The following is a 23,253-nucleotide window of genomic DNA, read 5'->3' as shown; positions in this document are numbered from 1 at the left end:
CGAAGCATCAGAGACTATCCTTGTGCAACTAACTGTGGGTAAAACTGCCTTCCAGTTTATAGCCTGCTACAGACCACCCTCCCAAACCCAGGAACCCCACTCGGCCTTCCTGAGAACACTGAAAAATATGAAGGTCTCTCCAAACACCATATATTGGGCGACTTCAACTACCCAAACATAGAGTGGGAGCATTACTCTAGCTCCAACACCATAGCCCAAAGGTTCCTAGAATTTCTAAACTCAAATGCTATGGAACAACTTGTTACCACTCCCACAAGAGGGGAAAACATACTGGACCTGATCATCACCAACATGGGGACTCTATGCTCCAGACCAGAAGTGTATCCCTCACTGGTAAGATCAGACCATAAACTAATCTCACTGGATATTCACATTCCGACCCCACCCCCTTCCCAGAAAACCACAGTGAAAAACTTCTCTAAAGCAAATTTCACACTCCTCAAAACCAAAGTGGAATCCTTCAAAGCCCCCGGGCCTTTGGAAAATACGGCCCAGACCGCAGAATCCTTTATAAACGCATTTTATGAACACCTTCAGGAATGCATGGATCATGCAATCCCAAATAAAACCAAGACCCAATCCTCCAAAGGCAGACGTCCTGTCTGGTGGACCCCAGCCATAAACAAACTATACAATAGAAGGAGGAAGCTACTACTACATGATAGAGCAAAATCCCAAAAAGGGAAGGCATCTCTGATCAGTATTAGCAAAAAACTATGGGCACTCATAAAATCGTCTAAGGCCAGTTTCGAGAGAAAAATTGCACAGGACACTAAGGATAATGACAAGGCTTTCTTTAGTTATGTTAGGAACCTGGGTGGGAATTCCCATATATACCCAAAATGACAAAAAATACACCGAACCCACAGACATTGCCAACATCCTAGCTGACAGGTTCAGTGCAAACTTCTCCCCCCCTCCCCACCAAAAGGGCAAATATCTTTCCCAGCAGAGTGCTGCCCCTCTGACATCTCAGATGCTCAGGTAAGAGCCGCACTCTCCAAAGCAAAAAACACAGCATCAATGGGACCAGACGATGTCCCGGGCTGCGTCCTACATGAACTCCAAGAAGAGCTAAACCCAAACATAAAACTACTGTTCAATCTCAGCTTTACTACAGGATATGTACCCAAAGAGTGGCGTACAGCAACATTGGTCCCTCTCCACAAAGGTGGTGCCTCAATGGATCCTGGAAACTATCGCCCCATAAGCCTGACTAGCTTGGTCTGCAAAGCTACGGAAAGGATCATCATGGACCTCATAAATAAAGATACTGGGGACCTACAGACACTGGATTCTACCCAGTTTGGCTTTGTTAAGGGCAGATCCTGCCTCTTAAACCTGGTCAATTTCTTTGAAACAGTCACCAAGGCCATTGACGAGGGAAAGGTGGTCCACACAGCCTACCTGGACCTCACAAAAGCCTTCGATGCAATACCCCACTCGGGCATTATAGATAAGCTCACCAGCTTAAATATAAACCCCTATGTCACTAGATGGGTTGCAAACTGGCACAAGGACAGAACCCACATGGTTAGAATTTCTGGAGCCATGTCAGACTCCAAACCAGTTAAAAGTGGCGTCCCACAAGGCTCAGTCCTGGGACCTCTCTTGTTCGGTATATATTTCTCGGAGGTACAGGCAAACACGGAAGGACTGTGGCTGACCAAGTTCGAAGATGACTGCAAACTGAGCGCCATAATCAACTCTCCAGCCGACACAAGCATCCTCCAAAAGGGCCTCATAGAAACAGACAACTGGTGCCAGAGCCATGGCCTCAAGCTAAACGCCAAAAAGTGTATAGTCATCCCCTTTGGCAAAAACAAAGTGCCCACCAATTACCACATAGGTGGTAATCCATTAAGTACAGAAGAAGTAATTAGGGACCTGGGGACCCAAGTTGATAGCAATCTCTCATTTGACAACCACGTGGCCAAAGTGGTTAGAAAAACATTTTATATAGCCCACCTAATCATGAAGGGATTCACATCTAGATCAGGGGAGGTCATCGTGCCTGTTTACTCATCCCTCATCAGGCCCATAATTGAGTACAATGCCCCTTTTGGGATGTACCTTACCAGACACCTGCAGCAACTGGAAAGACCCCAAAAGTACCTCACCAAGAGGATCAAAGGGCTCAAACAGATGCCATATGCTGCCCGGTTAAAGAAACTCCAGCTCTACTCCGTGGCATACTGCCTGCTCAGAGGCGATCTGTGCCTGACGTATAAAGCCATGTCCAACCCGGAATTAATGGACATGCTGCACCTCAGAAAATCCAAATCCCATCGAGCTACTCGCTCGAGAGACTTGAACCTCAGCACTGAAATAAATAGGACATGCTGGAGGGACAGATTCATAACTCAGAGGCTCCCTTCACTCTGGAATAAAATCCCAGTCCAGGTTAGGCAGAGTCCCTCACTGACTCACTTCAAGAGGAATCTTGATGAGTGGATGGGAAATCATAGGTTTACCCCGGGTATCACTTCTGTGTCACTGTTAGACAGAGGCACAGTATACTAACCTCGAAAAAGGGCATGGCAAAATTAATTTAAAATGGGTGGCGAAAGCCAAACACACTCTGGCTAGGCTTATAAATGCCCTAGGGCAGATAGCCTAGTATGAACCTATGAACCTATATATACATATATATATATATATATATATATATATATATATATAGGTCCCTTTCAGTAGATCGAACATTTATAAGTTCGAACCACATATGGTTGAGACCATATGTTTAAACTTGTAAAAGTCTGATCTGACTGAATGGAGATCTCTGTACAGAGTGGAAAGGGAAGATTTCCCATTTCCGCAATGTAGTGTGATCTCGGAGTTGGTATATTTAAGTAAGGACGGTGTTGGGGGTGCAGGGGGGGGTGTAGCCCCCCTGCTATAGACATTTAGTTATGTGTTTTTTGGTTTTATGTGGTTTTACATCAGTGTTCGAACTTTTACGAGTTCGAACATATGGTCTCGGCCATATGTGGTTTGAACTAGTAAAAGTTCGATCTACTGAAGTAGATCCATATATATATATATATATATATATATATATATATATATATATATACATATATATATATATATATATACACACACACACACACACACACACACACACACACACACACACACACAGATGCACATACACATAAGCTCATGCTAACAAATGAATGTGTGTGTGTGTGTGTGTGTGTGTGTGTGTGTGTGTGTGTGTGTGTGTGTGTGTGTGTGTGTGTGTGTGTGTGTCTGTGTGTGTCTGTGTGTGTGTGTATGAGTCTGTTGTGTTGCATAGCTGCTTTACATGACTTTGTTTCGTATTCCGTTCTGATTGCAAAATGATATAGACTGAATTGAAAAGAAAAGTCAGTATAATTTTAAGGTGTGTGTGTGTTAAAATACATAAATACTCATCTATTTCTCTATCTAGCTATAGTTTTTACATGATTTTCTGATACTTTGTCAAACTCACTTGATGTATTATACAGTCTGTACAGCATTACTTTTCTTGGAGTTATAAAAATTCATTTTACCCTTCTGACTTCTGTTCATTATTCTCTGGATAGGGTTTCTCATTCACCACTGTTTGTAAGTCACTTGAGAAGTATTGAAAAATATCTACAGAATAATCATCATTTGGATATTTTCTTTAGCAGGAATAGGAACGTTATAAAGATACATTAAACTTAACTCTCATTAGAGGGAATAGGCTAATACAATAAAGGTTAAGTGAATGGAAACTCTGCTTAGCGGTCTTTCTTCTGTCTTCTTTTGTTTTCATATTTGTGTTTGTTTAGTAACATTGCTAGTATCAGAATTACCACAGCTGTACACAGATAATTGTGTGATCATGCGCGAGTGGGAGGCTGCAGTAATATCGTTGCTGGGAATAGTGAATGCATATGAATTGAGGAGTGCAACCTACAAAATCTGTAGTCAGACAGTGGTGTTTGAGTGATCACCGTTAGCACATACCAATTAGCCTACTACGGCACGTCTTGCAAAGAGCAATTAAATCTGCTTCAGTATGAGAACTTGGTATGCAAGTGAAAAAAAAAGAAACAGAAGAACAGTTAGGATGGATCAATAGGATTAGGATGACACAGGAAATGAAGAGAGAAAAACTGGAAAATCCATGGAAGTTCTTTGTGTTTCACTGTTGCAGTCATTACATTAGGGTAATCTGCTGGCAGGTTGCCCTCAGTCAGCCTGAATAACAAAGTCTTGGGTCCTGCGTTGGTTGCTGTCTCCTCTTCCATGACGTCAGGTCGTCAGGGATATAAAACATGCAGCCGATGCCATTTTATTCAGTCTTTCTTGCCGCGCGGTGCCCGAAGCAGAAGCAGTTCGCAAGTGCCAGTCGGCCAACTCCTGAAATTTTCATATTTGAGTTTCAGAACCAAAGTTTTCAAACTAAAGCTAAGTACCCTGTTAGGGAAACTTTTTCTTGCTCCTTACCGACGTCAGTAAAAGTTAATAATTGCATTACTTGTGGGAAGCAAATACCTCATAAGGATTTTCATTTGTACTGTATTCCTTACCTAGGCCCAGATCACAATGTGCCTTGCTGTCAGTTTTGTGCTAGATTTAACCAACGTACTATTAAGCATTGGTACATTTTTGCTTCAAAATATTTTGGTTCAAGATTTAATTATCCTGAAATGTCATCGGTTAGCAATCCGCCTACCGGAGTTCACAAAAAACGCAAAGAAAAAGACAGAGACAGACCGTTGAGGTCCAAAACCGACAACGAAGCTTCTCCTAAGCCAGTTGCCGGTTCGCTGGTACTCAGTGAGGCACTTTCGCAGCCCCTGTTACCAGCTACTTTTGAGTCACAGGCCTCCTCCGGTATGCCGCGAGATTCTCAGAGTATTCAACCCGTGGATGTCTCTCCCTTAGATGGGTCTGGAGCCGCTGTGCAGTAACCAGCTTCTGAGGGTGTTTTCAGGCCTCAACATTTTTATATTAAACTGATGCCAGCAACCAAAACAAGGTCAAAAACAACTTCTATATCTAAAAAAATGATGCATGAGCCACGTGGTCAGTCCCCTCTGCCTAAAAACAGATGATCAAAATGGCTGAGGATTTAATTACCTTCATCAGGGGTTCCCAACCACCCCCTGCTAAGAGGCCTAGTCAAGGCACTGATTATGAATCTTCAGATCGGGTTTCCATTTCTTCTGATTCCTCTTCTGATCAGGAATTTTCTATTCCACCCTATGAGGATTCTGATGCAGAGGAATCCATCCCATCTGCATCTCCTCCTGAGGATTACTCTTTTGGAGAGACTTTGCATACTTTAAGGGAACATTTTCACTGGGAGAGTCAGGACTTCTCTGAATCAAAAAAGAGGCTTAGGGATTTCCTTCTTCTTCCTCAGCATAGGCCTTTGGCAATACCTCCTGTATTGGACATTGTTGATGATGTGTTCTTGGAATCAAGCATGGCTCCTGATTCCCTGCCTCTGGCTCCTAGTAAGCCAGACAGATATTACAAGGTTCCTGACTCCCACAAATTTCTTTTCAAAAATCCTGCTGCTGATCCTGAAGTTACTTCTCAGGGTACCAAGGGTGTAAAGGCCTCTACAGCCAAGAATCCTACCCCTTCTGATAGAGATTCCAGGGCGCTGGATAGATGGGGTAAGAAGATTTATACGTCTGCAACCTTGGCAATCAGGGCTTTAAACTGCCAGTTTCATATGCTTAAATATCAACAGCATATTAAGGGCTTACTGAAACAGAAAATGATGTTGATTTCTGATTGTGTGGAAAATAAAGAGTCACAAGAATTATTGCATTCAGCAGAACAAGTTGGAAAGCATACTTTGCAATGTGGTTTTGATTCCTTGGAGGCCTCTTGTAGGGTCGCGGTTACTGTACTGGATCTGTGATTAGAAGGCATACCTGGCTCAAGGAGCAAAATCTGCCTGATCATGTTAAAGCTAAATTGTTGGATGCCCATTTACAGCATGATACTCTGTTTGGTAATAAGGCAGAAGAGGTTTTAAAGAAAATTGAAGACAAAGCTAAATCTATGCAAACAGTAAAAGATTTTTTGCAAGTGCAGCCAACCAGGTTCAGTAGACACTGGCCTACTAAAAATTGGTTCTTTCCTGTGTCCAACAGAGCCACTCAGGGCAAATCCAGGTGCTCAAAAGGCTCCAGATACCAATCACAGGGTTCTTACAGGTCAAAGCAATGGGGTGCCTCCACTCCAAATCTGGAGGAAACAAAGCACAACCCTACAGTAAGCAGTCTCAATGACTTTCCTCTGTCATCACCAAGCACTTATCTTTTGGCAGCCCCCTTGGGGGAAAACTAGCACTTCATGCTCATAATTGGCAGTTAATTACCCAGGACAAATGGGTATTAAACATAGTATCCCAGGGGTACAGATTTCATTTCCATACTTTGCCAATTCCAAACGGATGGCCAGATCTGCCACAAAACCAGTGGGCAGAGGCCCAGAAACAAGTAATATCCCTCATGGATATGAGGGCTATTCAACCGGTACCAGAAAAGGAAAAAGGACTAGGTTTTTATTCAAGACTTTTCCTGGTACCCAGAAAAGACAATTCATGGCATCCAATACTGGACTTATTGATTTTGAACACGTTCCTGGACATTCCAAAATTCAAAATGCTGACTTTACAACAGCTACTGCCTATGCTAGGCAGGAATGTTTGGTTACTAACTCTAGACTTAAAAGAGGCATACCTGCATATCCCAATAAGGGAATCATGCAGAAGATACCTCCGCTTCAAAGCAGGATTTTTGCATTACCAATTCTCTGCACTGCCCTTTGGCTTATCTACTGCGCCCAGGGTCTTTACAAAATGCCTGGCACCAGTAACTGCATTCTGCAGACAAAGAAGCATTCAAATGTATCCTTATCTGGACGATTGTCTCATTCAAGCAGAGGACAAGGACACTCTTCTTCATCATCTGGCATTTGTAAAAAGGCTTCTAGCATGCCTAGGGTACACCATAAACGAAAAGAAATCCCAACTGGTACCCTCTCAAATAATTACATCCCTGGGTGCAAGCTTGAATACAACTGGCAAGATGGCTTACCTCACGCCAGACAAACAAAGGCAACTGACAACATACTTCAAACAAATGGCAACAAACACCCAGTTATCTGCAAGACACATTCTGCAGGCTTTGGGGTTCATGGCATCCTGCATTCTACTAATTCCATATGTGAGACTGCATATGAGGAAACTTCAATGGTACCTAAAAAGTCTATGGAGTCAACATTGTCACAGTCTGGAAACAATGATTCCTGTTGTTCCCTGCCTACAACAGGAGTTTCTTTGGTGGGCAGAGACATGTCACCAAAACAAGGGACTGTCATTCACTCTACCCCCTGCCACTCAAACCCTAACTACAGACACATCAGACTATGCTTGGGGGGCCCACCTGGCAGGGAGATGCATTCAGGGCAAATGGAGCCCAAACCAAATGCATCTGCATATCAACCAGAAAGAGATGCTAGCTGTTCAGAATGCTCTGACAGCTTTCAAGAACTTACTTCATCCAGGACAACTACTGATAAAGATGGACAACACCACAGTTATGTGGTACATAAGCAGGGGGGTACACATTCCTAACCCCTTTGCAGAACATGGCCTTGTGGAACACAGCCTTGACTTACCAAATACATCTTCAAGCTCAGTTCCTGCCAGGAAAGCAAAATACTCTGGCAGACGACCTAAGCAGAAATCTTATGGACCCACACAAATGGAAACTGGATCCACAAATCTTCAGCATGTTAACACAGAAATGGGGGAGCCCAGACATAGATCTATTTGCCTCTCCCCAAAATTATCAGTTGGACAAATTCTGCACAAGAACTCATCACAAAAAAAGCATGGAAAGTGAATGCTCTATCCTTCAGCTGGAAAAACCTATCAGTCTATGCCTTTCCACCTCTGCCTCTACTCTCCAAGGTCTTACTAAAAGTCAGACAGGAAAAAACAAAAATGATCCTAGTTGCTCCAGACTGGCCTCACCAGCACTGGTACCCACTTCTATATGTCTCAGCTTCATCCATGTTACTTGCCTCAAATACTTCATCTACTGTCTCAGCAGAACTATCAAATTCTGCACACTCAGCTCCAAACTCTGAATCTTGCAGCATGGCTGATCAACTAATTATTCAAACAACACCTCTCAGCAAATCTGTGATGGATGTTATTTTGGAAGCAAGAAGGCCTCATACTAAAAAATCTTATGTTGATAAATGGAAGAGATTCTGTGCTTGGAACCAAACACAAGGAACAGACACAGCAAAGCCCAATATTCCTCAGATTTTACAATATTTGACTGAGATGCTTGACAAGGGCCTATCTTTTTCTTCAATAAAAAATCCATGCCTCTGCCATCTCAGCTCATTACAACACAGAGCCTCCCCTCTTTTCTCATCCTCTGCTTAAACAATATCTTAGAAGGGCCAAAAATTTAAGGCCTCCCAGAAGATCTCCAACTCCTGCATGGGACCTCAATTTTGTGCTGGAAAAACTCACCCTGCCTCCTTTTGAACCAGCAGCTACTGCGGATATAAAATTTCTATCTTGGAAAACAGCTTTTCTCTTGGCAGTCACTTTAGGAAGAAGGGTTTCAGAACTACAGGCTCTCATGGCAGTGGAGCCTTTTATTATGTTTTACCCAGACAGGGTGTCCCTCAGGACCAATCCTTCTTTTACGCCTAAGGTGGTATCCAGTGTGGCTCATAACCAGACCATTCACCTGCCAACATTTTACCCAAATCGGCAGAACAAGGGGGAGCGGATTCTGCATTCATTGGATGTACACAGACAACTAAGATTCTGCTTAAACAGGACCAAATCTCTAAGAAAGTCTGAGCAACTACTGGTAGCATTTGCGGCAGGGTCAGAGGGGAAGGCTACATCAAAGCAGACTATTTCTAAGTGAATAAGTCACTGCATTCATTTCTGCTACTTGCACCATAGTAAACCTATGCCCAAGTGGGATCAGATCTCATTCCACCAGGGCTGCCTCTACTTCAGCAGCTTTTCTCAGAGGGTTTCCAACCAAAGACATTCTAGAAGCTACTACTTGGAGCTCTGTTCATACCTTCACAAAGCATTATCATTTGCCTCTCTTCTCCAAATCCAGGGCAGGTTTTGCCACTGCAGTTCTGCAGGGCCTTATAGCTGCTCCTAATGCTGTTTAGTTCCATCCTCCCATCCATAGCTTTGGGGTTCTACCCAAATGTAATGACTGCAACAGTGAAACATGAAGAACATAGTACAATTGTGTACACTTACCATAAATGTAGATGTTTGAGGTCCAGGTTACCCACCCACCATCCCCCTTTCTATATATTTTCTTTCCTTCACTACACACAAAAGCCTTTGTGGTGTATTTGCTTTTAGATGAAGGTAAAGTTTATGTTTCTAAAAGTGCATTTATATATATATGTTTACTGTTTATATATATATATATATATATATATATTTATTTACATATATTTTCTCCCCATTTGGGGAGCACCTGACATCTGGGGCAAGAAAAACTGAATAAAATGGCATTAGCTGCATGTTTTATACCCCTGATGTCCTGACGTCATGGAAGAGGAGACAGCAACTGACACAGGACCCAAGACTTTGTTATTCAGGCTGACTGAGTGCAACCTGCCAGCAGATTACCCTAATGTAATGACTGCAACAGTGAATACACTTGAATATCTACATTTATGGTAAGTGTACACAACTGTACTTTTTCCTTGGGGTATGGATACTGCTGCCTTGGAGTTAATAATTAGGTACGAGAGTACCAGAGATAAATCCCCCTCCTGACACATAAAGAGGTATAATAGACTTTGTCCCAATAAATAAAAAAACATCTATGTGGCTTTACTTTTGCCACTTACTGTATTACCTGCAGTCCTTTAGTATTTTCATGTGGAACCCCTAAAAGCTATAAATAAGGTCTTTTGAGGGGGAAGCAGAAGGTATACGTTTGCACCATGCACTTTCCATGTTCATTAAAACACACAGGATTTATCAAAACCCTACTGATGACAGACTCTGACTTAGCCTACTTTACTCTCTATCCTAAACAGCGACACTGGAAATGCTAGGAGTAATGCACTATAGACTGCAGCAATGGGTGGTGTCAGTTGTTAAGTTTTGAGACAGACAAACGTGACTGTTGCATAGGATCTAATTAAAGCTACTGAAATGAAACAGTTTTATCTATGCTACATTAATCCAGCCCAAATTTGCTTGGATTAATTTATGCACACATGTAGAATACTGTTTATGTTTTATGAATGAATCAAGCAAATTTTGTTTCTGAAAAAATCATGCCTTGATGCTAATGTTGACTCCTTCCTTGTATTTTTTGTGTAGGATCAAATTGGAAAATTTATGTTGCCAGTACCACAGACACAAGTGTATGGGATGAGGAGGGGAAGACAACATCTCTGGATGTCAGTTTGCATCCATTAGTACCAATAGCAGAAGACCATGTAACAGATCATAGCTTAATGAGCAGATCACCCCCCTTGGTGCCTGTCAGAGAGGCTGCATCAGTGTCCTATACAGATCAAGGGTTCCAGACACAAACTTCCGTGACAAGTACAACACATGCTGCAAAAGACTGGGATTCAGATAAACCCGACGAGAAGGCTTTTCATCTCAAACCCACTGTACATTTGACAGGGGTGGCAGAAAATTGGAATGCAGATGCTTCTGTGACATCTGAAGATGAAAGTGACAGTTCATCTGCTGTAAAGGATACTTTAAGAAGCAATGACACTCAAAATGGTGATGAAAATGACAAATCATCACCTTGCTTAGGGTGTGGAGCTGCAGATGATGAAATCATTTCCCAGTCTGGGGCAACCATGTTTGAAAATTTGAAAGAGAAAGATGTTAGAGCTTCAAAAACTATGACCAGCTCAGCTTGGACAGCTAATGAAGAAGCCCATTTTGTTAGCTTACAAGCTAAAAAAGCTTCACCTTTTGGGCCTGTTGTTGCCACATGGAGTCAGGATGATACTGGTAGTGGGGATCAGCATGCCAGAGTATCAGTAAGCACTGATCCTCTTCCTGATTTGTTTGGAAAAGAACAAATTTTGACAGCCTTGCAGGAAAGCACCTCTCCTACTCCATCTCAGACTTCCCCAACTACGAGCAAGTTTAATAAAGAACCTCCAACAACTGTATTAAGCCCTGATTCTGCAGAAAAGGACCACCTTCTAGAGGTACTTGGCAATGATCCTACTCAGACGTTCAGAGCTTTTGATGGGACAGGCAAAGCTCAAACTCTCCATCCTACAGCTGTAGTAGATGTAACATTAGAGTTTGCAGGAGGGGACCATGGTTTGGACCTCTGGGAGGACAAACTGACTAAGCCACCAGCCCAGGGTGCTCATGGAATCACAGATTTCACATTGTTGGATCTTGACTTGCATCTGAAAGCTGATCCAGCAACCACATCATCTTTTGAACCTCTTACAACTCCTGAACCCACTTCTGACCAGATTCCATTGGACATTCTTACTGGTGAATATTATTATGAAAACTATGATCCATATGGCAGGCATATCCCTAATAGATTCCATGATACACCTGAAAGTTGGTCTGATTCCGATGCAGCTACTTGGCCACTACCTGAAATTTATGAGGATTTTACATCTTATGATGAGCCATATCTGAATCCAACAACCTCCATTAATGAAAGAAATTATGGTGAAAGTTTTACTAACCCAGAGTATGAGAACACTGACAGATCAAACACTTCCCCATCAACAATGGATAAGGATCCTATTAATAAGCACAGTTCTATCCTTGAAAAATACAGACCAGACCTTGTCACCAATGATGACTTGGAACTTAAGCTGAGACCGGAAATAAATAAGGATTCAAGTCAAATGGGAACTGGATTCATCAGTGATAACAGCACTGAATGCAAACATGGATATATAAGGCGCAATAATACATGTAGATCTGTCTGTGATGCATTTCCATTATACTGCTACAATGGTGGACAGTGCTACCTGGTGGAAGATGTTGGAGTATTTTGTAGGTAAGGTTTTGCTTTAAACTATTTTTAGTTAGCTTCTTTACTGGATCACTGAAAATGACGTTTAGAATGATAAAAAAGCATGCAGACATCAGCTGACCGTGCCCACATACTAGTGATTATTTAAAAATCAAATGATGTCAACAAGAGTGAAGTATCTACCGTTCTTAATTTGTTTTAAGAGTTTGAGCTTATTTTTCATCATGGTGCTTCTTTCATTTTGCATCATTCACATTTCTTCATCCCACCCAGCTTACTGTTTTCTATCAGTTCCTTCCTAAAATTCTTTAAGGTCTTTGATGTGACCTTACTTATTGGGGTGTCCTTACGCAGAAGCCTTCCTACTATTTGGAAGGGAGCCTGTTAGATGATCAGGCATGTAGTTGGACAGTTATTTACTTATTGTTTTTTGTGGTTAATCTGGTGAGTGGTCTGACTGAAATGGATACTTTCTAGCCACAACATAAACCGAAGCATGAAATGTAAAAGACCAGAGAGCTATACAGAGTTATAAGGTAAACTCAAGAAGAACTGCACTCTGTTGATGCAAGGAAATAGTGGATGAAAAGCCATACACAGAAAGAAGCTACAGGTGTATGAAGAATTGTATTTCATCCTGCAAGACACACAGAGGATCCATATAAGACACACAAGACAACAAAATAGTGCATCTCTGACACACACACACACAAACACACACACACACACTTACATTTTATACATGTTTGCATATATATCCATGTATATATTTATTAAAAAAAAAAAAAAAAATATATCTACATATATATATATATACATATATATATATATATATATATATATATATATATATATATATACACACACACACATATTTATTAACATATATATATATATATATATATATATGTGTGTGTGTGTGTGTGTGTGTGTGTGTGTGTATATATATATATATATATATATATATATGGATTTCTATTTTACAAGAACGAAAGTTCACTACTTCGAACTTGTAATAGGACTTCTGCGAAAGTTCACTTTAACGAAAGTGAACTTTTGTGTAAGTGCACTTCACTGAAAACACCACAGCACAGTGGAGGACATAAAAAACAAGCTATGTCCTCCACTATGGTGCGATAGTCACGGACCTTAGGGTTAGGGCATGGGTTAGGGTAAGGGGATAGTTAGTAAAGCTATCCCCTTACCTTAACCCATGCCCTAACCCTAAGGTTCGTGACTACCGCACTATAGTGCAGGACATTGCTATGTCCTTCACTGCACTGCAGTCGTCACGGACCTTAGGGTTAGGGCACAGGTCATGATAAGGGGATAGCCCTATGGGCCATCCCCTTACTATGACTCATGCCCTAACCCTAAAGTCTGTGAGTACTGCACAGAAGTTCAGTACAACACCCGTTCGTTGTACTGAACTTCGCGTAAGTGCACTTTCGATTAAGTGCACTTTCACTGCAGTGAGCATTCCATGCACTATTTCGAATTAGTGAAAATTCTATCTAGTGTATGAAACCAATATATATATATATATATATATATATATATATATATATATATATATATATATATATATATATATATATATATATATACACACACACACACACACACACACACACACACACACACACACACACACACACACACACACAGACATATGCATCTTATGGATGTTTTCATTGACAGACTAAACTGCTGTGTTTTTACATCAAATGTTGATTTAGTCAGATGTAGGGTTTGCTGAATTTGGTAATGTCAAAGGGAAGTGTTTTGTATGGGGTATGCTTTGGGTTAAGGTAAGTGATTGTGTGCTTTAATGCTGAAACAAGGTTGTTTCAGCATTAGGGATGGGACTACTTGTGCAAGTGTTCATGGATTAGGGTTAGCAAGGGGATAGTTTTAGTGTTGTGCATGTGTTCACTTGCTTTATGGAGTATATCTAAGTGTCTTGTGTAGTGCTACTGATATGGAAATTCTTTTTCATAAGGTAGTGTACAGGGCAGGGATTAAGGTCAGGGATAGGTTTAGGGTTAGGGTTAGTGCACATGAGTAAGGGAGAGCAGGGGGTACTCCACCTTACTCGTGTACTTACCCTAACCCTAATCCTAATACACATCTATATATATATATATATATATATATATATATATATATATATATATATATATATATATATATATATATATATATATATAAATTAGTCATGGAAATAGGAATAAATATCTTTAAACAAATATATACATACTCATTACTCACTAACAGACAAATATGCCCATGTAAATATGCATGCATATAATGACAAAAATTCAAGTTGGCATATGTTCACATTAAAAACAGTTTCTGATGTTTTGATGACAATGGGATACACACAAAATAGAATCATCTAGTTCAGTGATAGTGATCTTTTTCACTCTTGCCTTTCTTCTGCCCTGTTACTGTGTCATGGTTAAAGTCTGTAACTTTGGGCTGAGTTTCAGGCAGGTGTGTTGTTACCCATTGTACCACGTTCACTTTACCTTGTCTAGCACAAGAAGTTCTTCAAAGAACAGTGTGAGCCTTTACTGTTTGATGAAAATACTCACACTGACATGATTTACCCTCTTGGGTGGACTCCACTTTACTTAACTTAGTGCACAGCACACAATCCAGGGTATCAATCGCTGGAAATTAATGTCATGCTAAAAGAATCATATAATAGATCACTGCTCAGTTTATTAAAGCCAGTCTGTTTGGGGGTACTTGTTTATTTCTTCTGGAATTAAATGCCTCGCTATCAGGTAGCATTCTTCAGCATGGTGCAGTACTTGTTCCATGACAATGGCTAGTGGACATTACTGTCATTGCTTGAAACTGGCAGTGGGGATTCAGCATGTTACATGCTTCACTTAGAAGCATCAAGGTTCCAGCTGCTTGTTCTGGTAGGACTCTGGAGTTCAGACGGATAACAAAAGTCACATAACATTCACTAATGAAGAGTATAGATAAAGTTTATTGAAATCATCAAGCAAAAATACTTACTGCTCAGCTGGCAAAGATACAGAAGGCTATGCAATATACAAATTATTAATCAGCATCCATCCAAATGTTTGCCTAAAATATAAATTTGAGCATGCACAACCTCAGTGACATGCACATCATATCAATACCCAGCATTTTCGCCAAACCGCCATGTGCCAAAATGTTCAAGTAACTGCAATAATATCTTGAGTTCCAGAAAAAAACACTTACATTCAAAGCTGATCATTACAGAGTAGTAAGACTCCAGAAGTTATTTTTACAACATGCTGAACTAGGCTGGGCAAGTCATACTGAAGTCACATGACACCAAAATATTTATACATGTGTGAAAAATAAGAAAAAAAATTATGTGTCTCTTCTGTGCATCATGTATTAAAAAAATCAGTTCCATGCATTTCTGTTATGTAGTTATATTTATTGTTGGCTGTTACAATGAGATGCTGATAAAAACAAAGACAGAAGACACAACATTATTTATACAAGGAATAAGTCTTAACATTAAAACATTTAATGTACAAGAAGTGAATACTTGATATTCTGGTACAGGATAGGTAATAAATGAGCTGAATTAAAATATTTCCAAATTATTTGCTCTCATAATAATTAGGATGGGCGAAGAGATGCGAGTCTTTGGCATAAATTACTTTTGAGGACGTAGGTAACCTGCAAATGCTGGATCCATCACAATTCGGCTTGTTAAAGGAAGGCCATGCCTATTACGTCTGGTGGACATTTTTGAGAGGTTCACCAAAGGACTGGATGAAGGTAAGACTGTACATATGCTTACCTTGATATGGACGAGGCTTTTGATACAATTCCCCACTCAGACATTATAGGCAACCTCACTAATTTACATATAAACCCTTTTATCACCTACAGGATAGCCATCTGGCTCACTGATAGGACTCCAGAGGTCAAAATAGGTGAAGCCACCTCCACCAAGAAGTGAGTCACTAGCAGAATCCACCAGGGCTCAGTACTGGGCCCGCTCCTTTTGGCATCTATTTCTCTGAAATGGAAGCAAATGCTGAAGGTTTATGGTTGACTAAGTTTGCAGATGATTGCAAGCTGTGGTTATCATCAACTACCATGCAGACACTAACCTTCTTCAAGAAAGTCTATTTCTGACTAACAAATGATGCCAAAACCATGGTCTTAAACTCAATGTTAAGAAATGCATAACTGTATCCTTTGGGGAATCAACCATCCTGGCTAATTACCATGTGATAATACACCCCTAAGAGTCAAGCCAGTGGTCAGGGATCTGGGTATGCACATAGACATTAGCCTTACCTTCGACCACCATGTGACCACAGTGGTGAAGAAATCCTTTTATGTTGCACAACTTAAAACTATGAACATGGGATCTAGGTCCAAAGAGGTCATTATCACACTGTACTCCACCATTATCAGACCAGTCATAGAGCACAATGCTCTCATTGGTATGTACCTAACCAGGCATATGCAGCAACTAGAGTGACCTCAAAGGTTCTTTGCAAAAAGAATACACGGCGTAACAAACCTGCCCTATGCAGAGTGTGTTAAAGCCCTTTCCCTCTGCTCAGTCTCCTATAGATTGCTGAGGGATGATCTATGCCTGGCTTACAAGGCATCCACAAACCCCACACTTATGAATCTCCTACTTATTCATAAGTCAAAGAGTACCAGAAATACAAGGTCTACAGACCTACATTTTGTCTGTGACTTAAACAGAACATGCTAGACAGAGAGATATGTGCCCCCAGAGACTGCTCCTCCTATGGAACAGGCTTCCCAGCCATGTGAAGCTGAGTTCATCTATTATCCAGTTTAGGCACAACCTAGACAAGTGAATGGGGAATAGAAAAGTTACACCGGGCCTGGCACCCATGTCCCTTATGGACAGAGGTAGCTTTAAAATGCTGGGCACTCAATATCCTATTTGGATGAAGGACATCATTATTCTTTCAGGAAAACTTGGCTAGACTTAGAAAGGCCCCTTTGGTTGTTAGTCTAGTAACAGTCTATGAATCTGTGAATCTTAGTTTCAGTAAACATGGGTAATATCACTTAAGAGCTTATTTGTGCACATTCCAGTACAGCATCCAATCCATATAATCAAACTAATTTTCATTAATTCATTCTCCAATTACCTGCTTAATCAAGTTTATGGTCACTTGTCACAGTATATCCTTTAACTTCATGAGTAAAAATCACAGAAGCTAATCCTGGAGGGTATGTCACCAGTCACATGATGCATAAACACACCCATCACATATGGCACGCACAGCTACATAACATTCTGGAAGATTGCCATGTAACCTATGACACATGTTTGGGGCGGACATCATAACATCCAGTGATAAGGCAACCAGAGACTGGAATCATACCTCTTTTCCTCTTAATGTAAGAATTCTGGCAAAACCACAGATAATGCAGGAACAAAGGCCCATATATAGGGACAATCTATAAATATTGCTCTTATAGACTTACAAATGTGATAGAGTAATACGTTTTGCATTAGCATGCAGTTTCTGAAAGGTATGAAGTCTGAAACACAAATGTCTGTCATTATTTAGTTCATAGGTTCATAGGTTCATAGGTGTGAACTAGGCTAATGGCCCTGGAGCCTATATAAGCCTAGCCCAAGAAGATTCCCAGGAATCATGCTGCCAAAAGGTAGTTCCCAGTGCCCCTGTCACCCAAGGCCACTGAAGTGATCCCCGGGGTGAACTTCCTATGCCCATCCACTCATCAAGATTTCTCTTAAAGAGGACCAGTGAAGTGTTCTGCTTGATGTGAATGGGAAGCCTGTTCCAGAGTATGGGAAGTCTCTGGGTTAGAAACCTGTCTCTCTAGCATGATCTGTTTATTGTGGTAATGAAGTTTAGGTCCCTGGAGCGTGTGGCATGGAGGGATTGGGATTTCTTTAGGTGTAGCATATCTATCAGCTCTGGGTCAGACATGGCTTTGTAGGTCAAGCAGAGATTGCCTCTAAGTAGGCAATAAGAGACAGAGTATAGCTGGAGTTTTTTGAGTCTGTCCATATAGGGCATTTGTCTAAGGTCTAAGATCCTCTTAGTGAGGTATTTATGTGGCCTTTCCAGTTGTTGTAGGTGTCAAGTGAGGTACATACCAAATAGGGTGTTGTGTTCCATAATAGGTCTAATGAGGGATGAGTAGAGAGGGATTATGACCGCTTTTTTACTCGATGAGAAACCTTTTGTAATGAGATGTGCCACATAGAAGGACTTTCTGACTACAGTGGCAATGTGGTTATCAAACGAGAGGTTGCTGTCAACCTGTGTCCCCAGGTCTCTTATCACACCTTCAGTGCTTAGAGGACTACCGACTATGTGGTAGTTTATGGGAACCCCAAATTTTTCCCAAAGGGAATGACAATGTATTTTTTGGCATTGAGCTTAAGGCCATGGTTCTGGCACCAGTCATTGGTGTCACTGAGGCCTTTTTGTAGAATGTCTACATCAGTTGAAGAATCAATAATGGCTCCCAGTTTGCAATCATCTACGAACTTGGTCAGCCAGAGTCCCTTTGTGTTGGCTTGAACTTCAGAGAAGTAGATGCCAAACAGGAGAGGACCTAGAACTGATCCCTGTGGGACACCACTTGTAACTGGTCTGTAGTCAGATTTGGAGTCCGCTACTTTCACAGTGTGGTTTCTATCAGTGAGCCAGTTGGCAACTCATCTTATGACATAGGGGATTATGCCTAGTTTAGTGAATCTATCTATTGATTCCTGAGTGAGGGATGGTGTCAAAGGCCTTGGCAAGATCTAGGTATGCTCTGTTAACTATCTTGCCCTCATCCACAGCTCTGGTGACAGACTTGAAGAAGTCTATCAGGTTGAGCAGGCATGATCTATCTTTCACAAACCCAAACTGCGTGAGGTCCAGAGTTTGGAGATTCCCTATGTCCTTATTTATAAGGTCCACGATGATGCACTCCATAGCCTTATATATCAGACTCATCAGACTAATGGGGCGGTAGTTCCCAGGGTCTGTAGTCGCTCCCCCTTTGTGGAGTGGGATGACTGTAGCAGTGCGCCATTCGGTAGGAACAAAGCCAGAAATGAGGCTGTGATTGAACAGGGTACTCAGGTGTGGTGCCAGTTCACTTTGTAATTCATGTAGAACACAGCCAGGGATATTATCAGGTCCCATGGAAGGTGTATTCTTGGCTTTGGACAGTGTGTTTTTTTACCTGTGTAGCTGTTATAATAGGGACTTCACATTCCTCAGGTATTGTGATAGGCCCTTTAGGAGGTGAAAGGGGGGTAAAGTTCGCACTGAACCTGTTGGCCAATATGTTGGCAATATCAGTTGGTTCTGTATATGTATTGCCATTGTGCTGTAACTCAGAGCAGATCTGAGCATTGCTAAGTAACTTCAAGCTTCAAGGATTTGTCAAGAAGCCACGTTTTATGAGGAAGTGACCAAAAATATCAGGCAAAAATCTGGGACATTTAGCAAAAATCTGGACAGTTGAGAGGTATAACTAGGATGATGGACAGATTTTGCAAAGACAGCACTCCCATCTGAGAACCAAAAACTATGAAGCAGCAAAGCTGCATGCTACTCCGCTGTGCTACCAACTGATGTTACGGTATTGAAAAAATACATTTCTCACAAGAATGGTGTAATATGTTGACACAGAAAATGAACAGAATGGGTTCAGTTAAATTTATTTGGTCCTGCTTTACAGGTAGACAACTGCTTGCCATTTTTGTAACAGATGAGTTGAGAAAATGTAAAATAACTTCTACATAAAGATGTTTTAAGAACTTTTTTTCACTGAAAAGGCTCAAACAGCTGCCATATTGAGGAGCCACAAATAAAGATGAATGCATTGTATGTGTTTGTTTGCTTGTTTTATTTTTGTAGTCAGTTATTTCAGTTCTCAAAATATGTTACTATGTCAGAATATCTCTTAAATTCCAAAATGTTTATTGTGCCTGTTGAGCATCTAACATACAATGTTCATCAAGTAATGGTGTTAAACACTTTTGCATTGAATTGCTCTAAAAGACTTATAAAGATTTATAATTAGGTCTTTGATCGTAACCATGTTTTTGCATGTTTGAGACCTGTATGTTAAGAAATTCACATTGCGAGCAGGGGAATGTGAAGAGAAGCAGATTATTATGTTTAATTTGTACTTATGGCTTAAAATAGTGTACTTAATAGTTTTTTAATCTTTTGTAAGCCTATCTTTCAATGTTAAAATACTCTGCGAATACACCAATAAGTGCCCAAACTGTAAAGCGATGGTCAATATTGTAGCCAAACGAACAGATGACCAAAAAGATATAAAAAAGATATAAAACACTTGATTTATTATTTTAAAATAAACAAAGTTTAGCGCTTTCACCCACTACACGAGGCTTCCTCAGAACTCACAAAACAATTAAAATTAGGCACTTAAATGCCTTTTTTGGCGCCAAAACATGGTCAAAAATTTAAAGTGATACAGCACAAAGTACATGAGGCCTCATGTTTTGTACCAGCGACTGTTATGTGGAGATAGAAACTTCATCTTAGCATTCCCATTTCACTTTATTATTTATTAACAGTCTCATATACATTGTGCTGTATCACTTTAAATTTTTGAACATGTTTTGGCGCCAAAAAAGGCATTTAAGTGCCTAATTTTAATTGTTTTGTGAGTTCTGAGGAAGCCCCGTGTAGTGGGTGAAAGAGCTAAACTTTGTTTGTTATTTTAAAATAATAAATCAAGTGTTTTATATCTTTTTTACATCTTTTTGGTCGTCTGTTCGTTTGGCTACAATATTGACCACCGCTTTACAGTTTGGGCACTTATTGGTGTATTTGCAGAGTATCTTTCAATGTTGCATTTGTTTTCTTGCGGAAGTGAGTTGAAGGCTGCCATGACATGGTGTGTGTGTGTGTGTGTGTGTGTGTGTGTGTGTGTGTGTGTGTGTGTGTGTGTATACACATATATATATATATATATATATATATATATATATATATATATATATATATATATATATATATATATATATATATATATATATATATATATATATATACATATATATATATATATATATATGTATGGGTCTACTTCAAAACATTGAAATTTCATAATGTTGAAATTCAAAACATTGAGACCAAAACATCAAAATCCCAAAACACTGAAAACCCAAAAACAATGAAAACTCAGAACATTGAAAGTGTGCTTCATGACATTGAAAACTACAATGCACATGTAAATAACATCCCCTTCACCTATAGTAACACCTAACTAACAAACACACTTTCTACTACGTTTCCCACCCCCCCGTAACTTAAATGTACCAACTTCAAGATCATACTACAGTCGAAAAAAGTTAATTTACTAACCTCAGTGTATAAATTAAATATACCAACTCCAAGATCACGCTACAGTGGAAAAAAGTTAATTTTTTAACCTCACTGTATCGCGATCAGCATACACTGAGGTTAGGAAATTAATTTTTTCCACTGTAGTGCAATCTTGGAGTTGATATATTTAAGTTACGGGGATGTAGGGGGGCAGGGCCCCTCCACATGGGGGGTACAGGGCAGGGGGGGCTTGCCCCACTGCAGAAATGTAGTGGGAAGTGTGTTTGTTAGTTAGGTGTTGCTATAGGTGGAGGAGATCTTATTTACATGTGAGATGTAGTTTTCAATGTTATGAAGCTAAGTTTCAATGTTCTGAAGTTTCATTGTTTTGGGTTTTCAGTGTTTTGAATTTTCAATGTTATGGTCTCAATTTTATGAATTTCATTGTTATGAGATTTCAATGTTTTGAAGTAGACACACACACACACATATATATATATATATATATATGTATATATATATATATATATATATATATATATATATATATATATATATATGTGTGTGTGTGTGTGTGTGTGTGTGTGTGTGTATATATATATATATATATATATATATATATATATATATGGGTCTACTTCACATCACTTAAAACCCATTTGATTGACTTTCATTTCACCGAGACAAATCACCTAATTTTCAAAATACTGAAAACTCATTTGACTGAATTTCATTTCACTGAACTGTAAGCCATAGACATGATGTGGGTTTCCATTCACCTGTGACTTGTTTGTGATAAAAAGAATTTCTGTAACTTAGAATGCTGAGTGTCAGAATACCGATAGTCATGTAGAAAGTAGTGTTGTGGTGTTTTTAAATGTGGGTATGTCTCTTTACATTTTTATGAGAAGTATCTAAAGTCATATGGTAGATGTTTTGCGCGTTCCCGTCCGTATTGGCAGTGTGTAGAGTACTGTAAGGCAAGTAAAAGGTATATGCCCTTTTCCCCACTGTAGTGCAATCATGGAATTAGTATATATAGTTAGGGTGGGGTGTGGGGGGCACCCCCAACATTGGGGGGTGTGGGGGCGTAGCCCCCCAGTTAGCTTGGTTTTACATTGTCCAGATAGTGTTAACAGGGGTAAGTAAGTAGTTTTTAAGGTCTAAAAAGAGGTAGTTATTAGTGTTGTGAGTATGTGTGTTTATGGTTTAACGTTTAGTCTTTTGAAATTTAGCATTGTAAGCTTTCGGTGAAATGAGATTCAGACAGATGTGTTTTCAGTATTTTGAAATTATGTGATTTTTTTTTTTTAAGTGATGTGAAGTGGATCCATATATATATATATATATATATATATATATATATATATATATATATATGTTGTTGTGTCTTTCGGCTTTTCCCTGTTAGGGGTCACCACAGCGGAACTCCGGTCCGCTAATGATTGTCAATAGACTTTTTTTTTTATGTGCCGAGTTGCCAGGCCTGATGCACAACCTTCAACGAAGGTATGCCCATTCATGCATGTCTCCACACAGAAGACGCTCTAGCTGAGAATCGAACAGGACAACGTCTTACTGTGAGGTGACAACGCTACCGCAGCACCACCACCACCGCATTGTGTATATATATATATATATATATATATATATATATATATATATATATATATATATATATATATATATATGTGACTATTAGAAATAAGTTGTGCTGATTGGCTATTCCTTTTTGATTGTATTTTAATTCATTTTTATGTCTAGTTTAATTTTGTATGTGAGCAGTGTCAGTGTGCTCTAACACAATTTTGATTTGCATCTGTAGACAAAAATTT

The 23,253-nt window shown here is 39.9% G+C and overlaps 1 protein-coding gene across 3 annotated transcripts in view; it reads left to right on the top strand.

Annotated features, from left to right (window-relative positions):
* The window catches only part of CSPG5 (chondroitin sulfate proteoglycan 5), a 994,436-nt gene that overhangs the window by 23,792 nt on the left and 947,391 nt on the right, over positions 1 to 23,253 (top strand). For all 3 annotated transcript variants that reach the window (XM_044066023.1, XM_044066022.1, XM_044066021.1), the window contains exon 2: positions 10,406 to 12,086. In XM_044066023.1, the coding sequence (XP_043921958.1) occupies positions 10,406 to 12,086 (1,681 nt within the window). The remainder of the gene's footprint in view (positions 1 to 10,405; positions 12,087 to 23,253) is intronic.

Source organism: Protopterus annectens, chromosome 3.part0 (assembly GCF_019279795.1).
Source record: "Protopterus annectens isolate FY-2018-M chromosome 3.part0, PAN1.0, whole genome shotgun sequence".
NCBI classification, from domain to species: domain Eukaryota; kingdom Metazoa; phylum Chordata; order Ceratodontiformes; family Protopteridae; genus Protopterus; species Protopterus annectens.
The sequence above is the reverse complement of the archived record's forward strand: the minus strand, read 5'-3'. Positions and strand labels throughout refer to the sequence as shown.